General features: G+C 51.5%; 3 protein-coding genes across 13 annotated transcripts in view; 2 read left to right on the top strand and 1 right to left on the bottom strand.

The window, feature by feature from the left end:
- CELF5 (CUGBP Elav-like family member 5) overlaps window positions 1–13487 on the top strand; it is a 37619-nt gene extending 24132 nt beyond the window's left edge. Inside the window, exons 4-13 of one of the 8 annotated variants that reach the window (XM_063403316.1) lie at window positions 927–1055; window positions 1598–1677; window positions 2638–2784; window positions 7571–7745; window positions 8296–8442; window positions 8648–8710; window positions 8797–8880; window positions 9894–10037; window positions 10137–10301; window positions 11166–13487. In XM_063403316.1, coding sequence (XP_063259386.1) covers window positions 927–1055; window positions 1598–1677; window positions 2638–2784; window positions 7571–7745; window positions 8296–8442; window positions 8648–8710; window positions 8797–8880; window positions 9894–10037; window positions 10137–10264 — 1097 coding nt within the window. In that variant the 3' untranslated portion in view covers window positions 10265–10301; window positions 11166–13487. Of the gene's footprint in view, window positions 1–926; window positions 1056–1597; window positions 1678–2637; window positions 2785–7570; window positions 7746–8295; window positions 8443–8647; window positions 8711–8796; window positions 8881–9893; window positions 10038–10136; window positions 10302–11165 lie in introns of those variants that run through there. The other 7 variants (XM_063403317.1, XM_063403318.1, XM_063403315.1 and 4 more) reach the window with 7 other exon arrangements.
- Window positions 13488–13515: 28 nt separating this feature from the next.
- HSD11B1L (hydroxysteroid 11-beta dehydrogenase 1 like) lies at window positions 13516–20072 on the bottom strand. Of its 4 annotated transcripts, none has more exons than XM_063403360.1 (8): window positions 19962–20072; window positions 18416–18597; window positions 17631–17761; window positions 16410–16521; window positions 15954–16045; window positions 14772–14865; window positions 14288–14453; window positions 13516–14099 (listed from the first exon to the last, which is right to left on the bottom strand). In XM_063403360.1, the coding sequence occupies exons 2-8, from the start codon at window positions 18498–18500 to the stop codon at window positions 13913–13915; spliced, it is 867 nt and encodes a 288-aa protein (XP_063259430.1). In that variant the 5' UTR covers window positions 18501–18597; window positions 19962–20072; the 3' UTR covers window positions 13516–13912. The 4 variants fall into 4 exon arrangements, with proteins under 4 accessions (XP_063259430.1, XP_063259427.1, XP_063259429.1 ...); XM_063403357.1 differs by having other exon boundaries at window positions 18416–18736; window positions 19962–20039; XM_063403359.1 differs by lacking the exon at window positions 19962–20072 and adding an exon at window positions 18684–19189.
- Window positions 19722–22731, top strand: MICOS13 (mitochondrial contact site and cristae organizing system subunit 13). Its single transcript, XM_063404879.1, has 4 exons — window positions 19722–19851; window positions 21093–21249; window positions 22079–22130; window positions 22561–22731. Exons 1-4 carry the CDS (start codon window positions 19823–19825, stop codon window positions 22656–22658), a joined length of 336 nt encoding a protein of 111 aa, XP_063260949.1. The 5' UTR covers window positions 19722–19822; the 3' UTR covers window positions 22659–22731.
- The last annotated feature ends 724 nt before the right edge of the window (window positions 22732–23455 follow it).

The raw sequence follows: 23455 nt of genomic DNA, 5'->3' as shown, positions 1-23455 counted from the left end.
TACTGCTGGTCACACCAGTGTGGGGAGGATGCTGCCCAAACACGGCTGTGTTTGTGCTTGGCTGGACAGCATCAGGCGTGGGACGGGCTCCTGTGGGTGCTGAGGGTGGGAGAGAGTGGCAGAAGGCACTCTGCACCTTCCTTGCCTCAAATTTACCCATCCCAACCAAACCATAATCCTCATTTCTCTCTTTGAGGAGGAGCCCAGAAGGGCTCTGAGCTCAAAGTCCTGCATGTGTTGGCAATTCTTCCAGCTCCCTGCCAGTGTGACATGGGCACACAAAGCCACAGCAGAGAGGGGAGCAGGGACCCTGGGGCTGATGGTTGGCCTCCACCCAGCTGTCTGGCATTTGGGTAATCCTACAGTGAGGCAGACCCAGCATGCCAGGGTTTATCCCAGGCCTTGGGAGACAGCTGGTTACACTGGAGTGTGGAAGGGCAAATGGAAATCCAGATGCTTGGTTACATGGCAGCTAAGGAAATGGTGGTCTTGGAGAGAGGGAAGAGGAAACAGAAGTCAAAGGTGCTGGAATATATCACCCTGCCTGGGTTGGTCTGCTGGATTTCCTAAGGCACCTGTTGGACTTCACCTGCTGATCAATAGAAATGGGATTTCCCAGACAGTTCTTCTTACTATCATTTGTTTTGGATTATTCGAGGGAAGAGGCTGATGGATGAAAGGAAATTATTAATCCTTTGTTTTCCGTGGGGGAGGGTAGGACAGGAGAAGCCACAGAAACCCTTGAAGGTGTGAGGAGCTTGGGCAGACCCTGCATTTTCACCCCTGGCAGCATTTCAGCCAACAGCAAATCATTTCCATGCCAGGCATGTTTTTAACACCAGGCTGTTTTGTGCTTAAGTGTTCCTCTCCTCCTGCTCTGGACTGCAAGCCTCATAGCAGGTTGATGTTTCTGTGTTTGCCCCTAGGGGACAGGAAGCTCTTTGTGGGCATGTTAAATAAGCAGCAGTCTGAGGATGACGTGCTCCGGCTCTTTGAACCATTTGGGGTCATTGATGAATGCACGGTGCTCCGTGGACCTGATGGGAACAGCAAAGGTGTGAACCCTCTGTGTGTCCTGCCCTTTGTCCCTGCTGGGGTGGTGCTCACCAGCCTCACCTTCCCCTCCCCGTGTGTGTGGGAACCCAGAGAACAGCCAGGAACAGGGAACAGGGCAGGAGGAGCCCTCTGCTGCCAGGAGGGGCTGGGGAAGGTGGGCAGAGGCTGAGGGAAGCAGAGCAGGATGAGCAGCTGAGCTGTCAGGGTCACTCGTGAGCCTGTTCTGTCAGTCTGGGGCTGCACGTTGAGGTGTTTGCACCCACAATGAGGAGTCCACAGAGAATGTGGGGAAGAGGTGATCAGGGGCAAGGGTGGAGATGGTGCTATCATCTGTAGATTATATCACTGAAGTAATAATCTGAGACCCTTCCTCTTTTTTCCAGGATAGAGGACTTGGGATGAGTCATCCTTTTTGTTCCCTGCTTCCTTGGGGTGGCTTTCCTTTGCCTTACCTGAGATACACACACTGTCTCTTGCGTGATGGCACTTTCACAGCAGTCCTGTCACTGCAATCTCCTGTGCTCTTTCTGTCCCTTTCCAGGCTGTGCTTTTGTAAAGTTCTCATCTCACACAGAGGCTCAGGCAGCAATCCACGCACTCCATGGCAGCCAGACAATGCCCGTGAGTATAAGGCCAAGGGACCTACCCTCTTCCTAATCCTTGTCCCATTTCCCTGTTGCAGGGACCTCCCCACACTCTCCAAAAAACCACGGCAGGTTCAGCAGCAGTGTCCAGCTGGTGTGGTTGGGAGGTGTGTGGGGGTGTGTGCTCCACTCGTAGTGACCGTCCTGTCCCCTGGGCTGCTGTTTGTGGCTGTGTTTGTCCACACTGGGGGTGACAGCACTCACAGCTATAAAAGCTAAATAAAAGAGAGCCAAAAATCAGGCCACGATTTTGTCTTGGAAACAGCTACCTGGAGTGGTTCAAAACTGAGCAGGGTGAAAGCTGACGGTTCAGCCCCATGGGTGGTCAGGCCTTCAGTGTCTGAGCACTCCTTGGCTTCTCTTTTAGGCAGCAGAGGAGGCCCCTGGGACGGGCTGGGTGCGGGTGGGAGCCCTTTGAGCCTTGTGTGGGTTGTGTGGAGGAGCTGGGCCCTCCTGTGCCAGCGGAGCTGCAGCTGTGGCCTCATCTCTGGCAGTGTCCAGCCTGAAATTGGGCACCTCATGGGCAGGACAGGGCACTGCTGCAGCCAGGGAATTCCCAGCTGCCAGGAGCTGCTCTGCCTGTCCAGCTGAGCTCATGGAGGTGGAAAGATGGAGCTTGTGGCCATCGCTGCCCTGGGTGTTCCTGGCTGCACCATCCCCTGGTGAGAGCAGCCAGGGATGTGTGCGTCCACACTGGGAGCTGTGTGAGGCTCAGGTGTGAGGGGGAAGGGTTGGATGGACAGACGGATGGGGAAGGGCACAGCCCAGGTTCCAGGCAGCTCCCCAGCACTTCCACACCAATATTTGCTCTTCTGCTCCTCTTCCCACTCCTGTCTGCTGCCTGTCCTGCCCCGTCCTCCCTTGCCTGACCGCTGACTCTCTGGCTGTCCCACGCCTCTTCTCTCCTGCCTCCTCTCTGTCTCCTCTCTGTGCCTAGGGTGCCTCCTCCAGTCTAGTGGTGAAGTTTGCTGACACAGATAAGGAGAGGACCCTCCGCCGTATGCAGCAAATGGTGGGGCAGCTGGGCATTTTCACTCCATCTCTCTCCCTGCCGTTCAGCCCATACAGCGCCTATGCGCAGGCTGTGAGTATCCCCCGGGGGAGGGTGGGCAGCGCTGCCCTGCTGGCCCGGGGCAGCCCCTGGGACACCACAAACATCTCCTGGCAGCTGTGGGAAAACTTCTCCTCACCCAGGAGAGCTCCTGGCTCCTTTCTCCACTCAGCTGCTTTGTCTTGCACAGGTTTTGTGTGTTTTTCTCCTGGAAATGGGGGGAAGGGGAGAGCTGGGGCCTCCTCAAAGTGAGCCTGGGATTTCTCTGATGTGGAGGTGTTGGGAACAGCTCAGTCGTGACCCACTGCACCTTTCTGTCTTGTTATGAGGAGAGCTCAGAGCACTGGGTCCTGACACACCTATGATACAACTTGTGAACTCTTCCTCTGGCTCTGTGGCACCAATGTGTCTGTCTGGTTTTGGAGCAGCAGGAGAGCTCTGGCATTCAGCTTCACGAGTTTATTTCTCTGCTGAAATTCCCAGGAGGGCCCTGTTTCCCCCAGCGCTGTCCTTGGCTCCCAGGTTTTCTCACTTGGCCCGTGGGACTGTGGAGTTTGTGAGGTGCTGCAGAGGGAGCAGTGGGTAGCAGAGAGCCAGAGGTGTTTCAGAGCCTGGCTGTGCTTTGGGTTTTAGTGAGAGAATCTCCTTTCTTCAGAGCCACAGTGGCAATTGCCATTGGTGTTTGAGGTGGGTCCCAAACTCAACGAGCCCCAGATGAGCTGTGGTGGAGCATTGCTTGAGCCTCCTTGGTGATTGTCATCTTCAGGTCTCTGCTGCCAAGTGTAAAGCCCATGGAAGGAGGCTCAGAAATTGCTCAAGGGAAGAGAGATTCTTGTGTCTACAAAGAACTCAAAAGTAGATGCTGTTACTGAAAGTCATTTTCTAGGGGGGAGTGCAAATAAGCCTGTTCTTCTTGTGTATGTGGACACCTCCACTGGCTTCAGCAGCTCCTTGCTGTGCTTTCCTTTCATTCACGTGACAGAGAAGGAACTGCTTCTCAATTTTGGCTGTTTCCTCAAACATCCCCCAGAAACTGCCAAATGCATTTTAAGTGTGTGGCAAGAGTGTGGATGAGAAAAAAGGAAATACATATGAGACTCCATAACTTGGGGGAAAATTGCAAGCCAAACATAGAATTGATCCAACACAGATTATTTGAAGAACCCTTTGTGACCAGGCACCACCTTTTGCCAGGATCCTTTTCTGTCCAGCCCAGGAGCTGCCCCCGAGGTCAGAAGTTGTAGCTGATCTCAGCTGTGGGTCAGCCATGAGAGGATCATCCTGGTGTGTCCGCTGTCCTAGAGGTGGCCCTGACGTGGGCATGGTGTGGTGGTGAGGAAGGCAGGAATGGACCACACTGCCAGGTCATGGTGGCAGGAGGTGCTTTAGCAGCTTGAGGTCCAGGCTGTGTAGGAGGAAGGGCAGCAAGAGCTTCCAGACTCATTCTTTGAATCTTCAGGAACCCCTGCTGATGACAAGAGGGCAGTCAGGTCTAAGTTGTGCCTCCTTGCTTGTCTGCATCTTCTTTTTCCTCAGTTGTGACTCTTACTGTGTTGCTCTCTCTCTGATTCTTCGCTGGCCTTCCTCCTCTGAGACTTTGTTTTGGCTTTCCCCTTGACTCAAGACTCAGCCTGTCTCCCACATTTTTAGGATTTTTTCTTTCCTTTCCTTTTACTTTGCACTGGGTTTGGTTCTCTTTTTTTTTTCCCCGAGGCACTGACCTCACACCTGACTGTTTCCTCTCTTGTGCCATCCCCGTCTTTGGTCTCCCTTCTGGAGGAGAGATCCCAGCCAGTCCACACAGTGCCACCATCAGAGGAGAGGGAATGAGCCCTTTGGAATTGCCATCCAACACCTCTGAAAGTGGAGGCAAAAGAGAGGGATTTCCATGCTGAATCTCCTTGTGGTTCCTGCCATGGGCAGCCCTTGGCAGCTGGGATCTCTGCTAAACCAGGGCTCAGGGGAAGCCCAAAATCCCTCATCCCTTCCTGATTCTGGAGTAGAAGCTGCACCCAAGGTCCCCCCAGGGCTGGGAGATGCAGCTGCCCCGTGTGGATGTGGCTGAACCAGACTGACAGGAGCGGTGCTGCTGGGGTGAACTGGTGCCTCAGAGGCATCACAGGTTCTTGTAGCCATCATTTATCACACAACAGCTTCTTCTCCCTGTCCCCATGGGGTTTGCTGAGTTACCAAGCCAAAGTGGTCCCCAGGGGTTTAGGAAGAATTTTGGAGCCTGAGTTGTTTTTATTTTGTTTTCAGTTGTCTGTTTTAAATTTATATTAACAACCTTCTTCAAAAACAATCTCAAGTTAAACATAAAATAATCATATACTAAGTTCAGTCTAAAGTTATTCAGATCTATGCAAATATGCAAAATAAGGACTTAAAATAGTCAAACAGTGCATGTTAGCTGAAGCTGTAGGAAAAAGTCTTATCTGGGAAGTACAACTGGATAAGCATTTGAAAGCAGTTTATTTCAGTGCTTAAATCAGGTTTTGATCCCAGGTGCCTCTGCAAATGAGTTCATTTTATTCAACAAGTTAGTTCAGGTGGACTCAGGGAAATGTTTGGGAGCTGGAAATAAATAATCAATACAAGAGAGGCCTGAAGTCTTAAAAAAGCAGCTAGAGCAATTTACTAAGTGCTTATAATGCTCGAATATTTCTTGTATATTGTAAATCAATTAGTTCCAAACACAAAAGATAATTTGTTCACACCTCCCCCCCATTTATTTCTGCTCTTATGGCTCATTATGGTAATTTTATGTAAGTGATGAGAACAATTGCAGAGTGCAAATTTGGTGCTCCTGCAGCCGGAGGGAGGCCTTGGTCCAGCCAGAGCCTGGCACAGAAGAGGCATTAATGAGAAAAGAGAAGATCAATATTCACACAGTGAGGAGGAAACGTGTTGGTTCCTGCACTCTGGGGTGGGGACAGTGTGGGGACAGGAGCAGGAACACCCGGGGCTCCTGCCCAGAGGCTCAGCAGGGCCCTGTGACCCCGGGGAGGTCACACTGCACTGCAGCCCTGGCTCGGGGTGGCTCCCGGTGACACGAGTGAGTGCAGCTCCAGAGGAGCCAGGGATGATGTGGTGGTGAACAGAGAGGTGACACCAGGGCTTGTCCTTTCTGGAATGGCACAGGAGTGACCCCTGTGCTGTCAGTCCCTGGGCTGGGACAGGGCTGGGAGCTCCCACCCATCCCCAAAAAGGGCTTGAGCCAATTTCAGCCCGTGGCTTTGCTTGTACCAGCTGACAGAGGCAGCCCTGCCGTGAAATTCCTCTTCTTTTTATGCAAAAATGATCAGCTTCTGTGTGGAGAAAGTTGTGAGGTTTAGCCAGCCACAAACATTTCAGTTACCAGATCCTTCAGCTGAGCCCTGGGCCAAACTGAGTTCAGCCCTTTGTGAAGAGGGGGTTCCTGGAGAGCTCTGTGTTTGTGTTGCAAACAGACAGGGGCATGTGGCAGCATCAGGAAGATTTTTGTTGTTTCCTTGGGTTTTGCCTTTTGTCACCCCTCAGCCCCTCCTGAGCAACTCTGCTTTCCTAAGAGCCGTGCCTGTGCCTCCCCTGCTCTTCTACCTCAATGTGAAGACAAAGCTGATAAAGGGCTGGATAATTTTGCATCCAGAACTAAGTTCTTTTTGCCACTGCACTCTGAGGGCATCTTATGCTCCCACTGATGGTCAGATAGGACCAGAAGGATTTTCTTCTTCTCTTAACCCTCCTCCCACCCCTCCCACCCTTCCTTTGGCACTGTGCCTTGGCAGGTGTGTCCTGGCACCACGAGGAGCTGATGTCCCCAGGGTGCAGGGCAGTGCCAGAGCACCGAGCTCAGGGAATCACGGGCCAGACCTCTGAGGGCAAAGCAGGCCACGAGACCTGGGCCTGGGCACACCCGAGCCTGGGCACACACCTGGGCCTGGCACACACCTGGGCCTGAGCACACACCTGGGCCAGGCACACACCTGGGCCGGGCACACACCTGGGCTGGGCACACACCTGGATCCTGTCACACACCTGGGCCAGGCACACACACCTGGGCCTGGCACACACACCTGGGCTGGGCACACACACCTGGGCTGGGCACACACACCTGGGCTGGGCACACACCTGGGCCTGGGGACACACCTGGTTGTACAGCAGGGTGGCCGTGGCAGGGCAAGCCCTGCGTGTCTCCCAGCATGATCTGCTCGTGGAGCCTGGGCAAAAGCAGAGGGGTTTGGGCCCCGTTCCTGGAGGCAAAGCTGTTATTCCATATCTGGCACTCTCCCAGGAGAGGTGGGCAGGGAGAGGGGCCTGTGCCTGGCACTGCAAGGGCCTGTGGGGAGATGGTGCTGCTGGGTGCCAGCACAGCCCTGACCCGCTCCCTCCCCACTGCAGGAGCTCTCTGGGCCAGAGGGGCTCTCCTGATGCCCTGTGTCCAGCTGAGAGAGCCACAACCCCTCGAGGCTGCTGGCCCACGGACAGGGAGAGGCCTGGGGGTGCCCTGGCTTTGGGGACTGGGATGGTCCCTGAGCTGAGTCCCTGCCTGCAGGACAGGGAGCTGTGCCCAGCCCTCGGGGGCTCTCACGGGTGGCCAGGCCACTGTCCCATCAGCAGGGGCGGCAGCTGTGTGAGTCTGTGGTTGCAGGGAGGGACACTGGTCCTGGGGAGCACAGCCACCTCTGCCCACCCCAGCACGTCTGGCAGTGCCGGGGGAGGCTCCATGGCAGGAGGCAGGACCTGGGGGAGGTGAGAGCCAGGCTGGTGAGCACAGCCTCCCCCAGCTCTGCAGGGCCCTGGCAGCGGGAGGCCCTGACTGCACGGTCCTGCTTTGCAGCTGATGCAGCAGCAGACCACGGTTCTCTCCACCTCCCACGGCAGCTACCTGAGCCCGGGCGTCGCCTTCTCCCCGTGCCACATCCAGCAGATCGGGGCCGTCAGTCTCAACGGGCTGCCAGCTGCTCCCATCGCACCAGCGTCAGGTGAGGGAGCCTCCTGCCCCAGCTCTCCAGGTAAAACTTCTGCACCTCCAGGCTCAGCACCTGCACGAGCTCGCTGCTTTCCAGCAGTGCAGCCTCTGAGCATGGCAGTCTCTGCACAAATTCCTGCAATGCCCTGACACCCTCACGTGTTCAGCACACATCCCTTTGCCCTATGGCCGTGAATTTCTGCTGCAGTTTCAGTAAGGGCCTGGGTTCCAGGATTGCAGTTGACTCTGAGGTCAGCAGTTCATGATCATCTCCCCACAGCAATAATGCATATTGGGTTCAAACCCCTGTCACAGCAGGCACGTGTCATGCCAGGAGCTCTGCAAACCCACAGCAAAGATGTTCCCCCCAAAGCTCTGACAGCGCTCAGGACTGGCAGTTCTTCTCACACTCTTCCCACTAGTGCTGCCTCCTAATTTTGTGAAGGCTCTAGCGCCAGTCTGTCATCTCCACGTGCCAAATAGAAGAGATCACGGCTTCATACACAGCAGTCTTGCCAGGCAGGTGGGAGAGGGGAGCAGAGGCTTTGTGGGACCTTGACTTTTATGGGATGTCCTCTCTTCTTGTTCTCCAGGGCTACATTCACCACCTCTCCTGGGAACAGCGGCCATGCCAGGACTGGTGGCACCCATTTCCAATGGATTCACTGGAGTGGTACCATTCCCAAATGGGCATCCGACCTTGGAAACAGTTTACACCAACGGCCTTGTGCCGTATTCAGGTATTGAGAGCAGTAAAAAAACCCCACCATGCAGAGACCTGAGGACCTGCAATTAGTTCCTCTTTTCTGGGTTCCCCACACTTTTGTACTTCCCTCCCAGCCAGGCTTTGAGACTCACTTGGGGGCGAGGGTGGGAAACAACACTTCACACACACACAGAATGCATGAGTGATCGCTGTGCTCCTGATTGTGTTTTTCTCTGCAGCCCAGAGCCCTTCAGTAGCAGAGACTTTGCACCCAGCCTTCACAGGAGTTCAGCAGTATGCAGGTACCAGCCTCCCTTGTCTCCCTCAGGCCCTTGTGAGGGTGAGCAGATCCTCAGGTAAATGGTTGTTGTGTCTCCCTGTGCCACAGCTGTGTATCCAACCACCACCATCACCCCCATTGCACAGAGCATCCCCCAGCAGCCGCCCATCCTGCAGCAGCAGCAACGAGAAGGTGAGGATCAGAGTGGGAACAGGGGGTCTGGGGTGTGGGTGGGGTTTGTGGAGCTCATCTTCTGCACAACAGAGCCAGTGGAGAGGAGAATCCGCTAATTTTTGTCCACTGATCTTTAATCTGGAGGTGGGGTGTGGAAACAACCACATGTGTGCAGTGAGTGGACTGGGAAGGATCACAGGGTGTTTCCTGACCTCACATCTGGCCAGATGCTGCCAGGTGCACGGGGCAGTAGGCCTGGAACACCTTTCACACCAAAGGGGTGACAGTCAGCACCTTCCCTATGCAAAGGGGCAAAGAGCACTCATCCCCCTCTTTGCTGGTGCCAGAACCAATCAAACCAGCCTCTCCAGTGTACTCTCATCTCTTTTCAGCTTTCATAGCCTACTGAATTTATTTTCAACTTACTTCAAAACTGGCTTGACTAGAATTTGGAGGCAAAGGCATTCTCTCTCTCTCTGCACCTGATTGGTAGAGCAAGTGTCAGCAAGGGAGCAGCTTCTTGTGCTCCTGAGGAGCAGAGAGGACCAGGCCAGCCCATAAACTGGGTGTGTGGCAATCCAGGAGGTTTCCAGTTAAGGCTGTGGCTTCTGGACTGAAGGCAGCACTGGAGGGAGTGCTACAGCAGCAGCTTCACACAGCAGTGTCTGCAGCTCTCCTGGGACTGGGACAGCTCTGAGCTCTCACCTCAGCTGATTTCCTTCCAGCAGAACAGCACCCAGACACTCCCAGAGCTGGTTGTGTGCAGCACCCTGTGCAGGAGCTAGGCAAGCCTTGAAAGAGAATCTGCTCTCCAGAAACTCTAGTTTTGTATAGAGTCTCCCAGTTGCTCTTGGAGAGCCCTCAGATCCCTTCATGGACCAGTGACAGAGACGAGCAAGGGGAGGTCAGAGCAGAAGGAGGCAGTGCTAGGGCTCTCCTCCAGTGCTGTGCTGTGAGTTGAGCCCATTTCTCTTCCCGTGCCCTTTGGGGCCTTTCTGTTTTGTCCTTCCCCATCGCCCCCGTACCTGCAGGTCCTGAAGGCTGCAATCTCTTCATCTACCATCTCCCCCAGGAGTTTGGAGACAACGAGCTGATGCAGATGTTCCTGCCCTTTGGCAACATCATCTCCTCCAAGGTGTTCATGGATCGTGCCACCAATCAGAGCAAATGTTTTGGTAAGTGCAGGCAAGGGAAGCGTGAGCAGCACCAGTGACAGTCACACTGGGCATGGCACCAACAGTGCCACTGCCGTCCATCCTGTGTCCTTCCTTCAGGCTTTGTGAGCTTTGACAACCCATCCAGTGCACAGACTGCTATCCAGGCCATGAACGGCTTCCAGATTGGCATGAAGCGCTTGAAGGTGCAGTTAAAACGGCCCAAGGATGCCAACCATCCCTACTGACAGCAGGGAGCGAGCAGGAGTCACTGCTGCAGCACAGGTAAACCAGCAGGGCACGGCTCTGCCCAGGGCTCCACCTGCTCCCTGCAGTGGCAGGCCACGAGGGGAGGCACTGACGCAGCTCTGGTGGCCAGAGCAGGCCTGGAGATGATGGCCAGGTTCAGCAATCATCAGGGAAATTTGTGGCAACGGGGCAAGCCCAGAGCCAAGCCAGAGAGTCAAGATCAGGGTCAGGTGAAGGTGAGCAGGGTCAGACATAGTCCCGTGGTTGCCAGCAGGTTATAATGACAATAAACACTGAGGTGGGAAGCCAGTGCAGGGGTTGGAGCCCAGGTGATGACAGGACAGGGCCATGGGCAGGTGGAGCCTGGCACTCCACGCTGTGGATCAGACAAGGGCTGGCAGCACAGAGCTGTGAGGAGACTCCTGGAGCTGTGGGCACAGTGCACAGACAGTGCAGGTGGGGCTGGCCAAGTTCAAGGCCTGTGAGTGCCCTCAGGGCCCTGACACCAGATGGTTCCAGTGGCCTGTTGGTGATCTAAGCAAGGTTTTCCTCTGCTGTCCAACTGCTCCCAAAAACCTTTTGACTGCCTAAAAAGGTATTAAACCCCAGTAGTTTCCAGTTGTTACACGGGCCCTGAAGTTAGCCTGCAAAGAATGAGAATGCTTTCTGGGGTAAGAAGAGACAATCCCATGATTCACAGGGATCACAGAAAAGCAGAGAAAAGGTTGTCTGCTGTCCAAGAGCCAGGTCCTGCCAGCCTACAAATGACGAGCAAGGGAGGGTTGATCTGATTTGGGTCAAAGTCCTCCAGGTTTAAGCAGCAGCAGCAGCTCAAAGCCTGAGGTTTGCATAGATATCCTCCTAATCTCCCAATTCCCTGCCTCCTCCCTTTCTGTTCAGGTGAAGGGAAAGTCCAGAGGAAGAATTTCTGCTTCAGGTTGATTTTTCAGAGAGGCCAGTAAATTTATCGACTCTTTTGACACCACCCCTTTCCTTCCTCGGCTTCCCACCTTACCCACCCCATCTTCCTCCTCCCCTCCTCTCCAAGACATGCAGTTAAAGAGAAGGCTCAATATCTGCCCAGGAGGAAGATTCTTGCCACGCCTGGACTCTCATATTTGCTGCTAACGTGGTGCAAAGCAAAGGGACCAGCAAACCAGCAGCCCCTGGGGCACGGAGCTCTTCCTCTCGGGGTGTGGCTGGACAACATGGACCAAGCAAACCCATGGTGTGTCTCTAGGTTACTGCAGTGATGTGTGGAAATTTACTTCCGTCCCTCCCTCCCTCCTGCTCTGTTTCTGGCCCTTTCATAGATAACTATAAATATATACAGTCTCTATTTTTTTTTTAAACTAGCTCACAGGACCAAACTTTTCCATTCAGAGACTGACTGCTTGCAAAGAGGTATTGGAAATTCGGGGTTTGCCTTTGCAACAGTGTCTTCTCAGCACGCACTGCAGACAGGCCTGAACATTTTGGAGAGAGGGGGCTGGGGGTGGGTTGGGAAGAGAAAAAGAGAGAGAGAGAGAACACATCTCTCTGCTCAACACGAGCAAGAAGAAGGAGAAATACATTCCTCCAGGATTAGGGCACAGTCAGCTGCTCAGCTTGAGTCACTCATCCACCTTAGCACCAGCCTGCTGAAGGATCTGGAGAGCTCTGTCTTACCTTTCCAAGGGCTTGTGCAGACAAAGCTCCTGGGATGTGGTGCCAGCCCCTACCCTGAGCACTCTGATTAGGCTGCAAGCACAGCAACCCAGTCCCTTCACTTAGAGGAACTGCACTGCCTCCCCACACATGGCACAGATCCGTGGTTCACAGCTCTCCATGGCAACAGCGTTTTCTTGATGAAGGCAGGAGGAGATGAGAGAGTGAGCAGATGAATCTCCAGCACAGCTAGAGAAGCCTCCCAGGGGCTGCACACTGCCCCCCTGTGTCGGATACCAGCACTGGGCAGTGGGCACTTCTCCTCCAGGTGACACAGGACCTGTCCCCCCTCTGAATTCAGCAGCACTCTCCTCATCCTCATGTACCCACTGCAAAGCCTTCCCCAGCAGATGCAAGGAAAATAGGATGAAAGAGGGTTCCATTCTGGGATTTTTCCCCCCAGCACCCCCTCCAAGAGACAGATTATACATTATGCAGCATATACATATATATATACACACATATATATATGTAGGGACAGCTCTACACACTATATACACAAACTCTAAAGCACAGAATGTAGTTCAGAACTGGATTTTAAAAAGATCCCCTGGGAGTGGGGGTGTGTGTCATCCTGACAAGGCACATCCCTTGAACAGTTTGGAACAATCTCTTCAAGTTTCTACAAAAAATAAGGAAAGGAAAGCAAGGCAGAACAGACCAACAAACCCCAGAGCGATTAGGAATGAACGATTTCAATATTGCAGCGTTTGACAAGGTACCACAAACACTGGTGTGTGTGTGTGAGGGTGTGTGAGCACATTGAAACAAGGACAGAGAGTTGGTGGGGCAAAGTTGGTGCAATTGATACTGAAGTGAGCTATGGGGATTTTGGAGAATCTCGGCCAACTCTCATTCTCCTCCAGTTTGCCCTTTGTTCAGGTGTTTGTGGCACAGTCCTTTAAGTACCTTCACATCTCCTCAACCACCCTTCTGTGTCTGATGCTGAGAGTTTATGAGAGGTGAATGAAGCTGTGAGAGTCTGTGTGTTTCTATAGTCCATGTTTACTTATTGTAAATACCATTTTTATACTTAACATCTATTATGTATGTGATTTGTATAATGTACTTTATTTCTGCTACAAGTAATTTCATGAAGTTTAAACTTAGTCTAATTTTGAACAAAACAAAAAAAAAAAAAAGAAAAAAGATGAACAAATGCAAAATGGGAAAAAAAAAAAAAGGACTTTGGGAATCCTAGGCCAAGCTGGTTTAAAACAAGCATTTACAGTTTCTTCCATCACAGTTACTGATGTGACTGTACAATGTTACAGGTGCGATACAAGCTTTGTCAATGTCAAATTCCTCACTCTGGTCAAAAAAAAAAAAATCCTAAATTTATTTAATAAAAGTTTTACTTGCTAAGTAACTGGGGCTCTACTTGATGTTGTTAGTTGTACCTGCTTTTAGGCAATGCTTCCACTTGAAGACGTTGCCAAAGCCCTGGGCTGATTTAACAGTTCACACGGGGTCAGCAAACAGGCCTTGGCCCACAGAACCCAGGGGATCAATATTTCTCCACAGAGGAAGCATCAACACGTAATACCAACACATTAAAAACTTATTTAATTAAAATAGAGATTAAAATTCTACTCAGAGGAAGCAGGAGGGTTCATGGAATCCAAAATGAAGTGGTGGTGGAGGAGGATGTCCCAGGAATGTACAGACAGACTGGGGCTGGGAAAAGGCTGGGTGCAGTCAGGTGAGGCTGCAGGAGGAGGGGAGATGGGAGCAGGGCTGAGGCAGAGTGAACAGTGGGAAAGGTCTCTGATGGGCAGCAGCAGCAGAGCCATGGCTGGAGCAGGATGAGGGACCAGGGGTCACCTTAGGAAAAGGGGACACTGCCACCACTGCTGCCACCACTGCCCTGCTCAGCACCAGCGGTTGGGTGGGACGGCAGGGACGTGATTAGAGGGATACAGGAGGAGGTTGAGCATCCCTTAGGGGCTGCTGTAGTTGTAGAAAGTCCGCAGCACGCGGTTCCCGCTGCTGGGGAACAGGGCCCAGAGGCAGCAGAGCTGCTGCAGCCACGCCGGGTAGAAAACCTCGTGCGCGCGCGCGGCGCCGCCGCGGACGATGGCGAGCGCGGCCTCGGGGGCCGGGGAGGCGCTGAGGTGAACTTTGCCCCTGCAAGGGAAGGGCACAGGGCACTCAGAGCCAGGCTTGAGCTGGGTCTGAGCTGGGCACTGACCCCACAGGGTCATGAGCAACCCCTGCGATGAGCCCAGGCTGCTGCACTCTCCCCAGACAGAGTTGCTGTACATTTTTTTTGCATGCTTTCAAGACAAGAGGTGTTCCTGCAGACAGGCCCATACCTGGTGTTCTCCAGCGCTGAAGCAGTGTCAATCAGGCCCAGGATGCACAGAGTGACAGACACATTGCTCCTCTGCATGATGAGCTCATGGCGCAGAGAGCCGAAGAATCCATCCAGGGCAAACTTGGTGGCAGAGTAGGAAGTGGTGAAGGGAGTGGGCATTTTCCCTGGAAAGGGAAAAGAGAGAATGGAAAACACCAGGAAACTGGGGCTAAGGAAGATCTGTGGAGAGGGAATGTGGGAAAAGCTGCAGGCTTTGTCATACTGTGTCAACTCCTCTTCAGGTGAGTCTCCCTTTATATATTACAATACGTATTATTATATTATTATATATTTATTGTAATATTATTATATACTATGAAAAGCAAATTTGAAAATGTGTTTAGGAGTTATACAACAGAGAAATATAAACAAATATATATATATATATACTGGGAACCATTGTTTCCACAAGACCAGCATTTATTCCAGGTAAAGCCACCAACCTGTGAGGGAAGAAACAACCACCAGAGCACCTCTGTTCTTCTCCAGGGTGGGAAGAGCTGCTGTTGCAAGAGCCACATAACTCAAAAAATTCACCTGGAATGATAAATGTAGACATGGAAGAAGCAAGAGGGTTTGAAAGCATGAGCCAAGGAAATAGAGTGGTCAGAAATGGAAAGGAGCATGGTTTGGAATTGTCTTCTCAAACGTCAAGTGAGAAAAATCATCTCTAAAGATGGGGACAAACATTGCACCCTTGAGTCTTTTCAGATTCCAGAGAAAGGAGTGAAGAAGATTCAGAGCTTCAGAGCTTCTTCAGATCAGAAGATTCAAAGGTTATTCCTGGGCTTTAACAAGCAGATTTCCTGACAAGATAACAATTAGCTGTCCCTGCTTTTTCTTTATGCTGTTCTTTACTTTGCAATCTCTGCCAAAGACACCAGAGTCTCCTTTTGCTTCCCTTTTAAGTTTTTCTTGACTGAGCTCAGACTACGAGGCACAAAATTCAGCATCTCTTCAGAACTTGACTGCTCTCTTAAATTACAAGAATTTCTTACCTATATTCCTAAGTTCCCACTCTCCAGCAAAAAAGCCTCCTTCCAGAATGAAATAGAAACTAGTATGACCCACCTGAATGAAGAAGACTGAATCAAGAAAACAGCTCTTCATTTCCTTTCAAACAACTCTGTGTTCTGCAATTGTGCACATGCCATAGAGCAATAGGAAGTGCTGGGTGCTCACTTTTACAGACCTTCCTGAACTAAACACAACTGCCTGGAACTGCCTATTAGTCAATTTAGTCAATCCTAAATTCCTGGGCTAAAGGGAGGTAAGAAGGACAGAAGGAAGGAAAGGAGTCTGAAGTTCTTCCCAAACATTGCTCTTCACAAATGTACAAATGTACAAATGTACAAATGTACAAACGTACAAACGTACAAATTACAAACGTACAAATTACAAATGTACAAATGTACAAATTACAAATGTACAACATCTGAGCAAAACACCTCTCCAGCAACAGAACCTCCAAACTGCTTGGCTTCCAACAGGAATGAAGTGAAAGGATTGGCACAGACTGGGGTTTGCCCTGGAGCTGCCCAGGCTGTCCCAGGCTGTCCCAGGCTGTCCCAGGCTGTCCCAGGCTGTCCCAGGCCCAGCCAGGCCCAGGTGAGGGGCAGCCTCACCTGCAGGAGCCAGCGCGTGTACTCCACGTCTCCTCTCCACTCCTGGAAACGGTTTGTGCCGATGTGGTTCAGCACCAGGAAATCCAGGCCCCCTGGGACAGCAGAAACAGCAATCACACCAGAGGCCATCCCTGACCTTCAACCAGCGAGCTCAGAAAGGCCAGGAGGGCTGAACCACTCCCTCAGAAGGCTGGGAAGGGCTTTACCATGAAGACAGATTAAACATCCCCATCTGGGAGCAGCTTTGATGCTCCTCGGGAGCAGAACTGAAAGGAAAACTGTTTGACTTTGACAACAGCTCCCTGGAATGATGTTTCAGCATGATTCAGGCTCAGAATATAGTTCTGGTGGTACATCTATGTCCTTAACACCTTTCTCAGTTCAGGGAACTGGAGCAGGAACTAGAATGGGAGCTGTGCACACACCTGAAGCCAAAGAGATGCCCAGGATGCTTACCCAGCTTTTGGACAGCAAACTGAACCACCTTCTCAGGCTCTGAGGGGGAGGACATATCTGCAGGGATATAAAATATTTTCTTTGCTCCGAGTGTCTGGCATTTCTCCATCACCTTGAAAAAGAACACACCCCAAAGATTAAATTATTTGGAGAAAGAATAGGGGACAAGGGCACCATAAAGCACATACTACAGCCAGTGAGAGTCAGTTCTGGACAGAGACACACTTTAATTTAAAATCTACCACTGTTTGGGCTATGGAGAGCTCATTCTGCATCCAGACTTTGAATCTGCATCCTGCAAAGAGTTCCCTCTGTTTAACTTAAACAATCTACTTTGGGACAGGATCGAGATTCACTGGGGAAAAACCCAATCTTCTTCAGGAGAAATCTTCTGGAACAAGGGTTAGGCTTTACATTAAGTTCTTCTCTTTTTTTCCATAATAACTGGAAAAGAATTCATCTTTCATAATTCCTTTGCTATGTTGAGTGTGTGAATGTGCCTGGCAATGGTATGTAGTTTTAGCTATTTTCTGAAATAATGCCTTCCAGTCATTAGGAACTGTTATTATCCTCACTGTCCCCAGGTCACCTTGTGCAGCATTTCACAGTGAAGAACTTTCCTTGGAAGTCACACATCCCCACAAGTAAAGAATTATCCTTTCTAAATATTGTCCCGTTTCATAAAGAACAGATGAAGAAGTCTCATCTGTTTGAGTTGGTCAAAAAGCATTTAACCTACAAAAAGTCTTGAGTTTTTAACAAAACAGCTGCAAATAGAACAATTTGGACTCTGAAAAGCTGCACAGTATTGCACAGGAGTATCTCAAATTGAAGAAGACCCATCAAAAATCCCTGCTCCTCACAGGACTCCCTCAAACCAAACCACATCATTAAGGCCTGGATGTTCCTTGAACTCTGACAGGCTTGGTGCCACGACCACTTCTCCCTGGGGAATTTATTCCAGTGCCTGATCACCCTCTCAGTGGGGAACATTCTCCTAATGTTCAACCTGAACTGTCCCTGATGCAGCTTCACACCATCCCCTCATATAAATAAATGTTCAGGCAGGTAAAAGCTCTGCATCTTCTTGTACAACTTTTCTTCTGGGTTTATGCTGAACACTTCCAAAGGAAAATTTATGCTGACAACTAAATGTTTTTGTTAGTTTGGTAAAAGCCTGAATCCCTCATGTCCTCCCCCATGAGAGGATGAGGTTCTTACCTTCTGCAGCACAGCTTCCCTCCTGGCAGTCAGGACAATCTCAGCCCCAAATCTGGCATAGTGATAAGCTATCTGCTCTCCAATCCCAGCACTGGCTCCAGTCACAAGGACACGGGCACCAGACAGGCTCTCTTTGAGATGGGAAAGAGAATAAAAGATACAACAGTGAGTGAAGAAAGCAGCAGAGGAGCTGCCCTTAACTACTGGCAGAGCTTTAAAGAAGAAAGATGCACCTAAGTGCTCAAAACTCTTGGTGCTTCTCCAAAACTGGAAGAGGCAGGACTGATGATGCAATATGATGATGCCAGCATGATGCCAGCTGTGTCACAGGGCCCTAGCCTGGGTTGCTAGACCAAAATCTTTCAAGAACCAAGTTGTTTTTCACCTTCTGAGAAGCTGGACAGCATAAACCAGAAACCAGGCTGTGCACCTTCTGGATATCATTTACTCTTTGCCAGCAGCCCTCCTGTGCCAGGCACTGCACACCCATAGAGATGGTTCTTGACACCACAGAATTTACAACCAAAACACAAAGAGCAAGGCAGCAGTAAAGTGCCATTTTTTCCCCATAGAGACTGCAGGATCCCTGCTCTTAGACCATTTTTTCTTCCTCTTTGTTTCAAGTTTCTCTTTGTTTCTGGGAATGAAACATTGCTTTGGGGCCACCAATTCTACTAAGACTAGACTAGGGCAGGAATGAGACCATCAGTCAAAGTTAGGAAATTCAACCTCTTCCCCTGTGTGACTTATATTTTAGTTTGAAATCATCCCCCTGGCGAGCCTACCTGGGTTAAAGTCGTCCTTCCAGAAGAAAGCTACGAGCCCAGCTACAACCCCTGTAGCACAAAGGACTTTTCCAATTGGCTTCATATCCCTCTGAGTTGTGAGGAACAAAGTGAAGTCTTGAAGCTGAGCACTTCAGCCAAAATAATGCAGTGTTCTCCTTCCTCTGATGCCTGGAGCCAACCTGCGAGAGGCCGTAAAGGCTCAGCTGGGGGGTTTCTCTCCTGGCTGCCACAGCCACCTTGCTCAAGAATAAAAAAGATCTTTCACCGGCAATTCCCACAGCCCTCTGCACTCGGAGCCAGCCTCCACACACCGCGAGCCTAGAGGAGAAAAACCCTGCCTCGTGTCTAATCTTAGACAACTCTTAATTCATTACAGACTGATGACAGCTGGCAGCAGTGACCCCAGAGCAGCCGGATCTCGGGAGGGAGGCGGCGGCAGAGCCCGCAGGACGGAGCCTTGTCTGGATAAGAAGAGCAGCGGGATGAGCTGCTCCGCCACCACGCTGCGACACGGCGCGACAAAACAGAGGGACAGCGCCACAAAGGGGCTGGAGCCGCGCCCGGGCGCTCACGGCCCCAGCTCTGCCCGGCCCCCTCACGGCCCTCATGGCCCTATCCCTACTCGGTCCTGCTCGGCCCTGCCCGGCCCCCTCACGGCCCCAGCTCTGCCCGGTCCCCTCACGCCCCTAGTCCTGCCCAGCCATGCCCAGCTCTGCCCGGTCCCCTCACGCCTCTTGCGCCCCTCACGCCCCTAGCCCTGCCCTGCCCTGCCCTGCCCTGCCCGGTCCCCTCACGCTTCTCACGGCCCTGCCTGGCCCCCTCACGCCCCTCATGGCCCTATCCCTACTCAGCCCTGCTCAGTCCTGTCCGGCCCCCTCAAACCCCCTGCCCTGCCCGGCTCCCTCACGGCCTTAGCCCTGCTCGGCTCGGCTCGGCTCGGCCCGGCCCCCTCATGGCCCTTGCGCCCCTCACGCCCCCAGCCCTGCTCAGCCCTGCCCGGCCCCCTCACGCCCCCGGCCCGGCCCGGCCCCTCACACCCCTGGCCCTGGTCGGCCCTGCCCGGCCCCCTCACGCCCCTCACGCCCCCGGCCCTGCCCGGCCCCCTCACGCCCCCGGCCCTGCCCGGCCCCCTCACGGCCCTCATGGCCCTATCCCTACTCAGCCCCGCCCGGCCCCCTCACGACCCCGGGCCGGGCACGCCCCTTCACGGCCCTATCCCTACTCGGCCCTACTCGGCCCTGCCCGGTCCGGCCCGGCCCCCTCACGCCCCTCACGGCCCTGCCCGGCCCCCTCACGCCCCTCACGCCCCCGGCCCCTCACACCCCCGGCCCGGCCCGGCCCCCTCACGGCGGCGGCGCGGGCGGGGCCCCGCGGTCACGTGATGCTCCCGGCCCCGCCGCCGCCATGGCCGCCCGCCTGCTCCCCGCCGCCAAGTGAGTCCCGCGGGCCCTGCCCGCCCTGCCCGGCCCGGCCCGGCCCGGCCCTCCCGCACCCTCCGCACGGCGTTTCCCCCGCTCTGCTCCCCGCCCGGCCCGCTCCTCACGCCGCGCTCCCCGGCTGTGTCCTCCCCGTACCCCGGCCCTGGCCCTCGGCTGCGCGCCCTTGGCCTCGCCCGCCCCGCTCTCCCCGTGTGTGTCCGCACACGCCGGGCACGGCTCTGCCTGCGGGCGAGCACGGACACGTAACACAAACCCGGGAACAGCTCCATTTACACGCCCAGGGAGGGAGTGCAGAAGGGCGTCCTTGGGGGCGAACAGGGCGTTTTAGCGGAGAAATCCCTTTTCCCTGAAAAGGCTTTAAAAATTCCCTCTCTCTTGTCAGCTCTCTTGTATCTGCCTCATGTCCTGCTGCTGCAGTACTGCTGTCTGCCAAGGTTTGGGTTGTCCCCTTGTACGATAGCTTTTCTGGTTTTTTAAAGAGAAAACCTCTCTGTGCGCTGTGAGTCTGGGCAAGTCAGTCACCTCAGATCTCTTATTTATAATGGAAATGCCAAGAAAGGCCAAATATTTTCTTCCTGTGTTCCCTTTTGTAGGTTGCCATCACAGCTGTGAAACTGCTGGGTTTGGATCCTTTGAGGGGGATCCCTGACTGCAGTGGGGGGCTTTTGGTGGATCCTTTTGGGGCTTCTCAGGGTTGGTTCTGTTTTTGGGGCTCCCAAAGTTGAGCTTGCCCCTATTTGAGACTTTTTTTGTGACTGCACATCAAGCAGGGAAACTTGGAAAGCCTTGGCCATGGAAACACCATGGCCAGGTGTTCACTGGGCTGTAATGAGCTTAACAAGATACTGGTGTCTGTCAGATTTATTAGATAAATGTCAGATTTATCAGGAGGAACCACAGCATTAACGTGGATGGCTTGCCCACTGCCAAATCCTTTAGTTGCTTTTAGCAGGGGCATATGCCAGTGATTGTCAGGTTTTAAAGAGTGGCACTCTTTAAAACTTGACACTTTCTCATTTTTCTATTGAAAACCATCACTGATAAAATGTGAATTAGGTGTAGTTTCAAGGAGCTGACAGGGAATAGTTGTCCTAGGAAGGCAAGGAACACAGGTAGGTATTTTTCTGCTGATTTTTTGCCTGCAGTAAGACATGACATTTCTTTATTGATGCCCTCTTTGCCTCTCACTGATGGTGAGAACACGACCTGAACTGTTGTGCTTTCAATTCTTTCAGGTTTCTGATCAAAGGGGGCCTGGCTGGAGCTGCTGTGTATGTGGCCTATGACCAGGGGCTGCTGGGCAGTGGCACAGAAGGTGCTGAAGCGCTCAAAAAAGCTCAAGAAACGCTGCCCCCGGCTATCCAAGAGTGGACAAATTACCTGGGCTGGGAGGTAAGGGCTGTGCTCAGGTGATCCCTGCAACACAGACACCTCCTGTGAATGGGGAAGAGAAAATCTGGGGGTGATATTCTGACTCCAGGGAGGCTGGCAGGGGTTTTACTGTTGAAACTGGAATTCACGTGGCAAATGTTTTGAAGAGGATTGAAGTGCAAGGTGAATAAAATTCTAAATTTGGGGCAGAGACATTGCTCACAGATGTTATTTCAAAGGAGATATTGCGAATTTATTTATTTATGTTATTTATTTATGTTATTTCAAATTCCCCCCAGCCTGTGCAGGGTCAAGGAGGGGATTGCAAACGTGCTCTGGGAGGTATTTCACTATGTAGAGATATTTCTAAGCTTCTTCTGAAGGATCCCACATGTTTTTAAGAAAAAACAATGAAAATATTGTCCTCCCAATTTCTTACATTGCTCACAGTTCATCAAGTTGAATTTAAATTGCTTGAAGAAGCCCCTCCTCTATGAGGAGTTCTAAGTTTTTTAAAATCCTCAGAAAAGAAGAGGATTTGCTTTTCAAACTTTGCTTCAAGTTTGAAAAGCATTTTTCCTGTTATAGACAACTATAAACTAACAGAGACAGCCATGGAGATTTTTTTTTCAGGAGCACCTAAATAATGTTCTGCCTTTTGCACCTGCTTTGTATTGCAGGAAAGAGCAAAGCCCAGGCTTGAAGCATCATTTCATATCTCTTTTGAGGATTACAAAAGTAGACCCTTAAGTATTTTTGAGATCTGAGGTCAAGAGGCTGTGCCAGGGTGATGTGAATTCCAAGTAAAACCCCTCGAGTGCTGATATTTTGTCTCTCTCTTTCGTTCTAGCTCCCACCCACTCCAAAATTTGACTTTTCCATCTCTGGTTCCTGGAATAAAGGTAAAATAACTGCTCATTATCTGAGTCTGAACTCAGTTTTGGCTTTGCAGAAGGGATGAGCATTCATTCCTATTGTTACTAGAATTTTAGAAATTTCTGTTTGAAGGCCAAAGCGTGTTATAAATACCCAGTAATACACAGTTTTTATGGTACAGCAGAGTCTTCATGTAATTGTGAGGAAACACAATCCATAAATAACTGTGACATGTCCAGCATCACCCAGGGAGTCTGGGCAAAGCCAGAAATAAAACAGGACTTATCAAGAACTGAGCTCAGTCTTATCTAAACTCATGTACAGGCCCTGAAGTTGGAATTTCTGTGTCACAAAAGCCCAGGGCTTATAGAGATGTACAATGGTGGTGTTGGAAATGGGGAAATTTGGGTTGAATTCTGGTGATTTTGGGCTGATTCCTGTCTGCTTTCCTTGCAGGAGTGCACACAGTCATGTCTGCCTTGTCTGTAGCTCCCAGCAGGGCCTGTGAATACACAGCAGAAGGCTGGAAATACCTGAAGGATCTTGTGAAATGAATGAACACTTTCTCCAGGGTTCAGGATTCCCTCAGTCCACCCCTCTGGAGACAATAAAAGACTTTGGAACTTCCCTTTGTAGTTGGGTTGGTTTTAGCCTGCAGAGTGGAGGAATTGCTTTGTCTTAGCCCTGATGCAAAGCTCCAGGAATCCCAGAGCAGTTGGGATGAAGTGATGGCCATGTGCTGAGGAGCAGCTTCTGTTCTGAAGCTTGGAAACTAAATAGATTATTCTGAAGCTGAATTAATCTTGAAGGTGAATGCCATCTAATTCAAGCCAGCAAGAGTTCAAAAAAAATTAAAAATCCAAGGTAACAGTAAAAGATGGCCTAGGATGATTATACAAGCACAGCAGAGAGTAACTGAGCAAAGTTTATCTGCATGAAAACTTTTGTTAGCTTGCACTATGCCCCAGCTGGCAGACTGCATATTTTAGTTTTAACGTGAATGAAAACTTTCACAAGGTTCAATTTTTAATTCACAGCCCAGGCAAATGTAGGCTGGAGGGCACCACTATTGTAAAATAAAGTAACAAATTGATTCTGTGTTTTTAACCCTTTTTGATAGGATTGTTAGAATTCCAGAATGAGCCAAAACACAGCTGCAGAGCAGGGAACAGCAGGAGGGGAGAGCAGGATGGGTCCTTACCCAAGTCAGGAAGGAAATTTAAAACACCAGGATGAAGAAAGATTTGCAGTTTTCTTTTTTAACAAACAGCTACACATGAAGCCAACTGCCCAGAGATTCCAGAGGATTTGGTTAAGATGCAGATGGCTTTGAAAAGTGCTTAAGTTAATT

This window comes from Prinia subflava, chromosome 8, assembly GCF_021018805.1.
Source record: "Prinia subflava isolate CZ2003 ecotype Zambia chromosome 8, Cam_Psub_1.2, whole genome shotgun sequence".
Taxonomy (NCBI): domain Eukaryota; kingdom Metazoa; phylum Chordata; class Aves; order Passeriformes; family Cisticolidae; genus Prinia; species Prinia subflava.
Note: the sequence above shows the minus strand (reverse complement) of the source record. Positions and strands in the feature narration are given on the sequence as shown.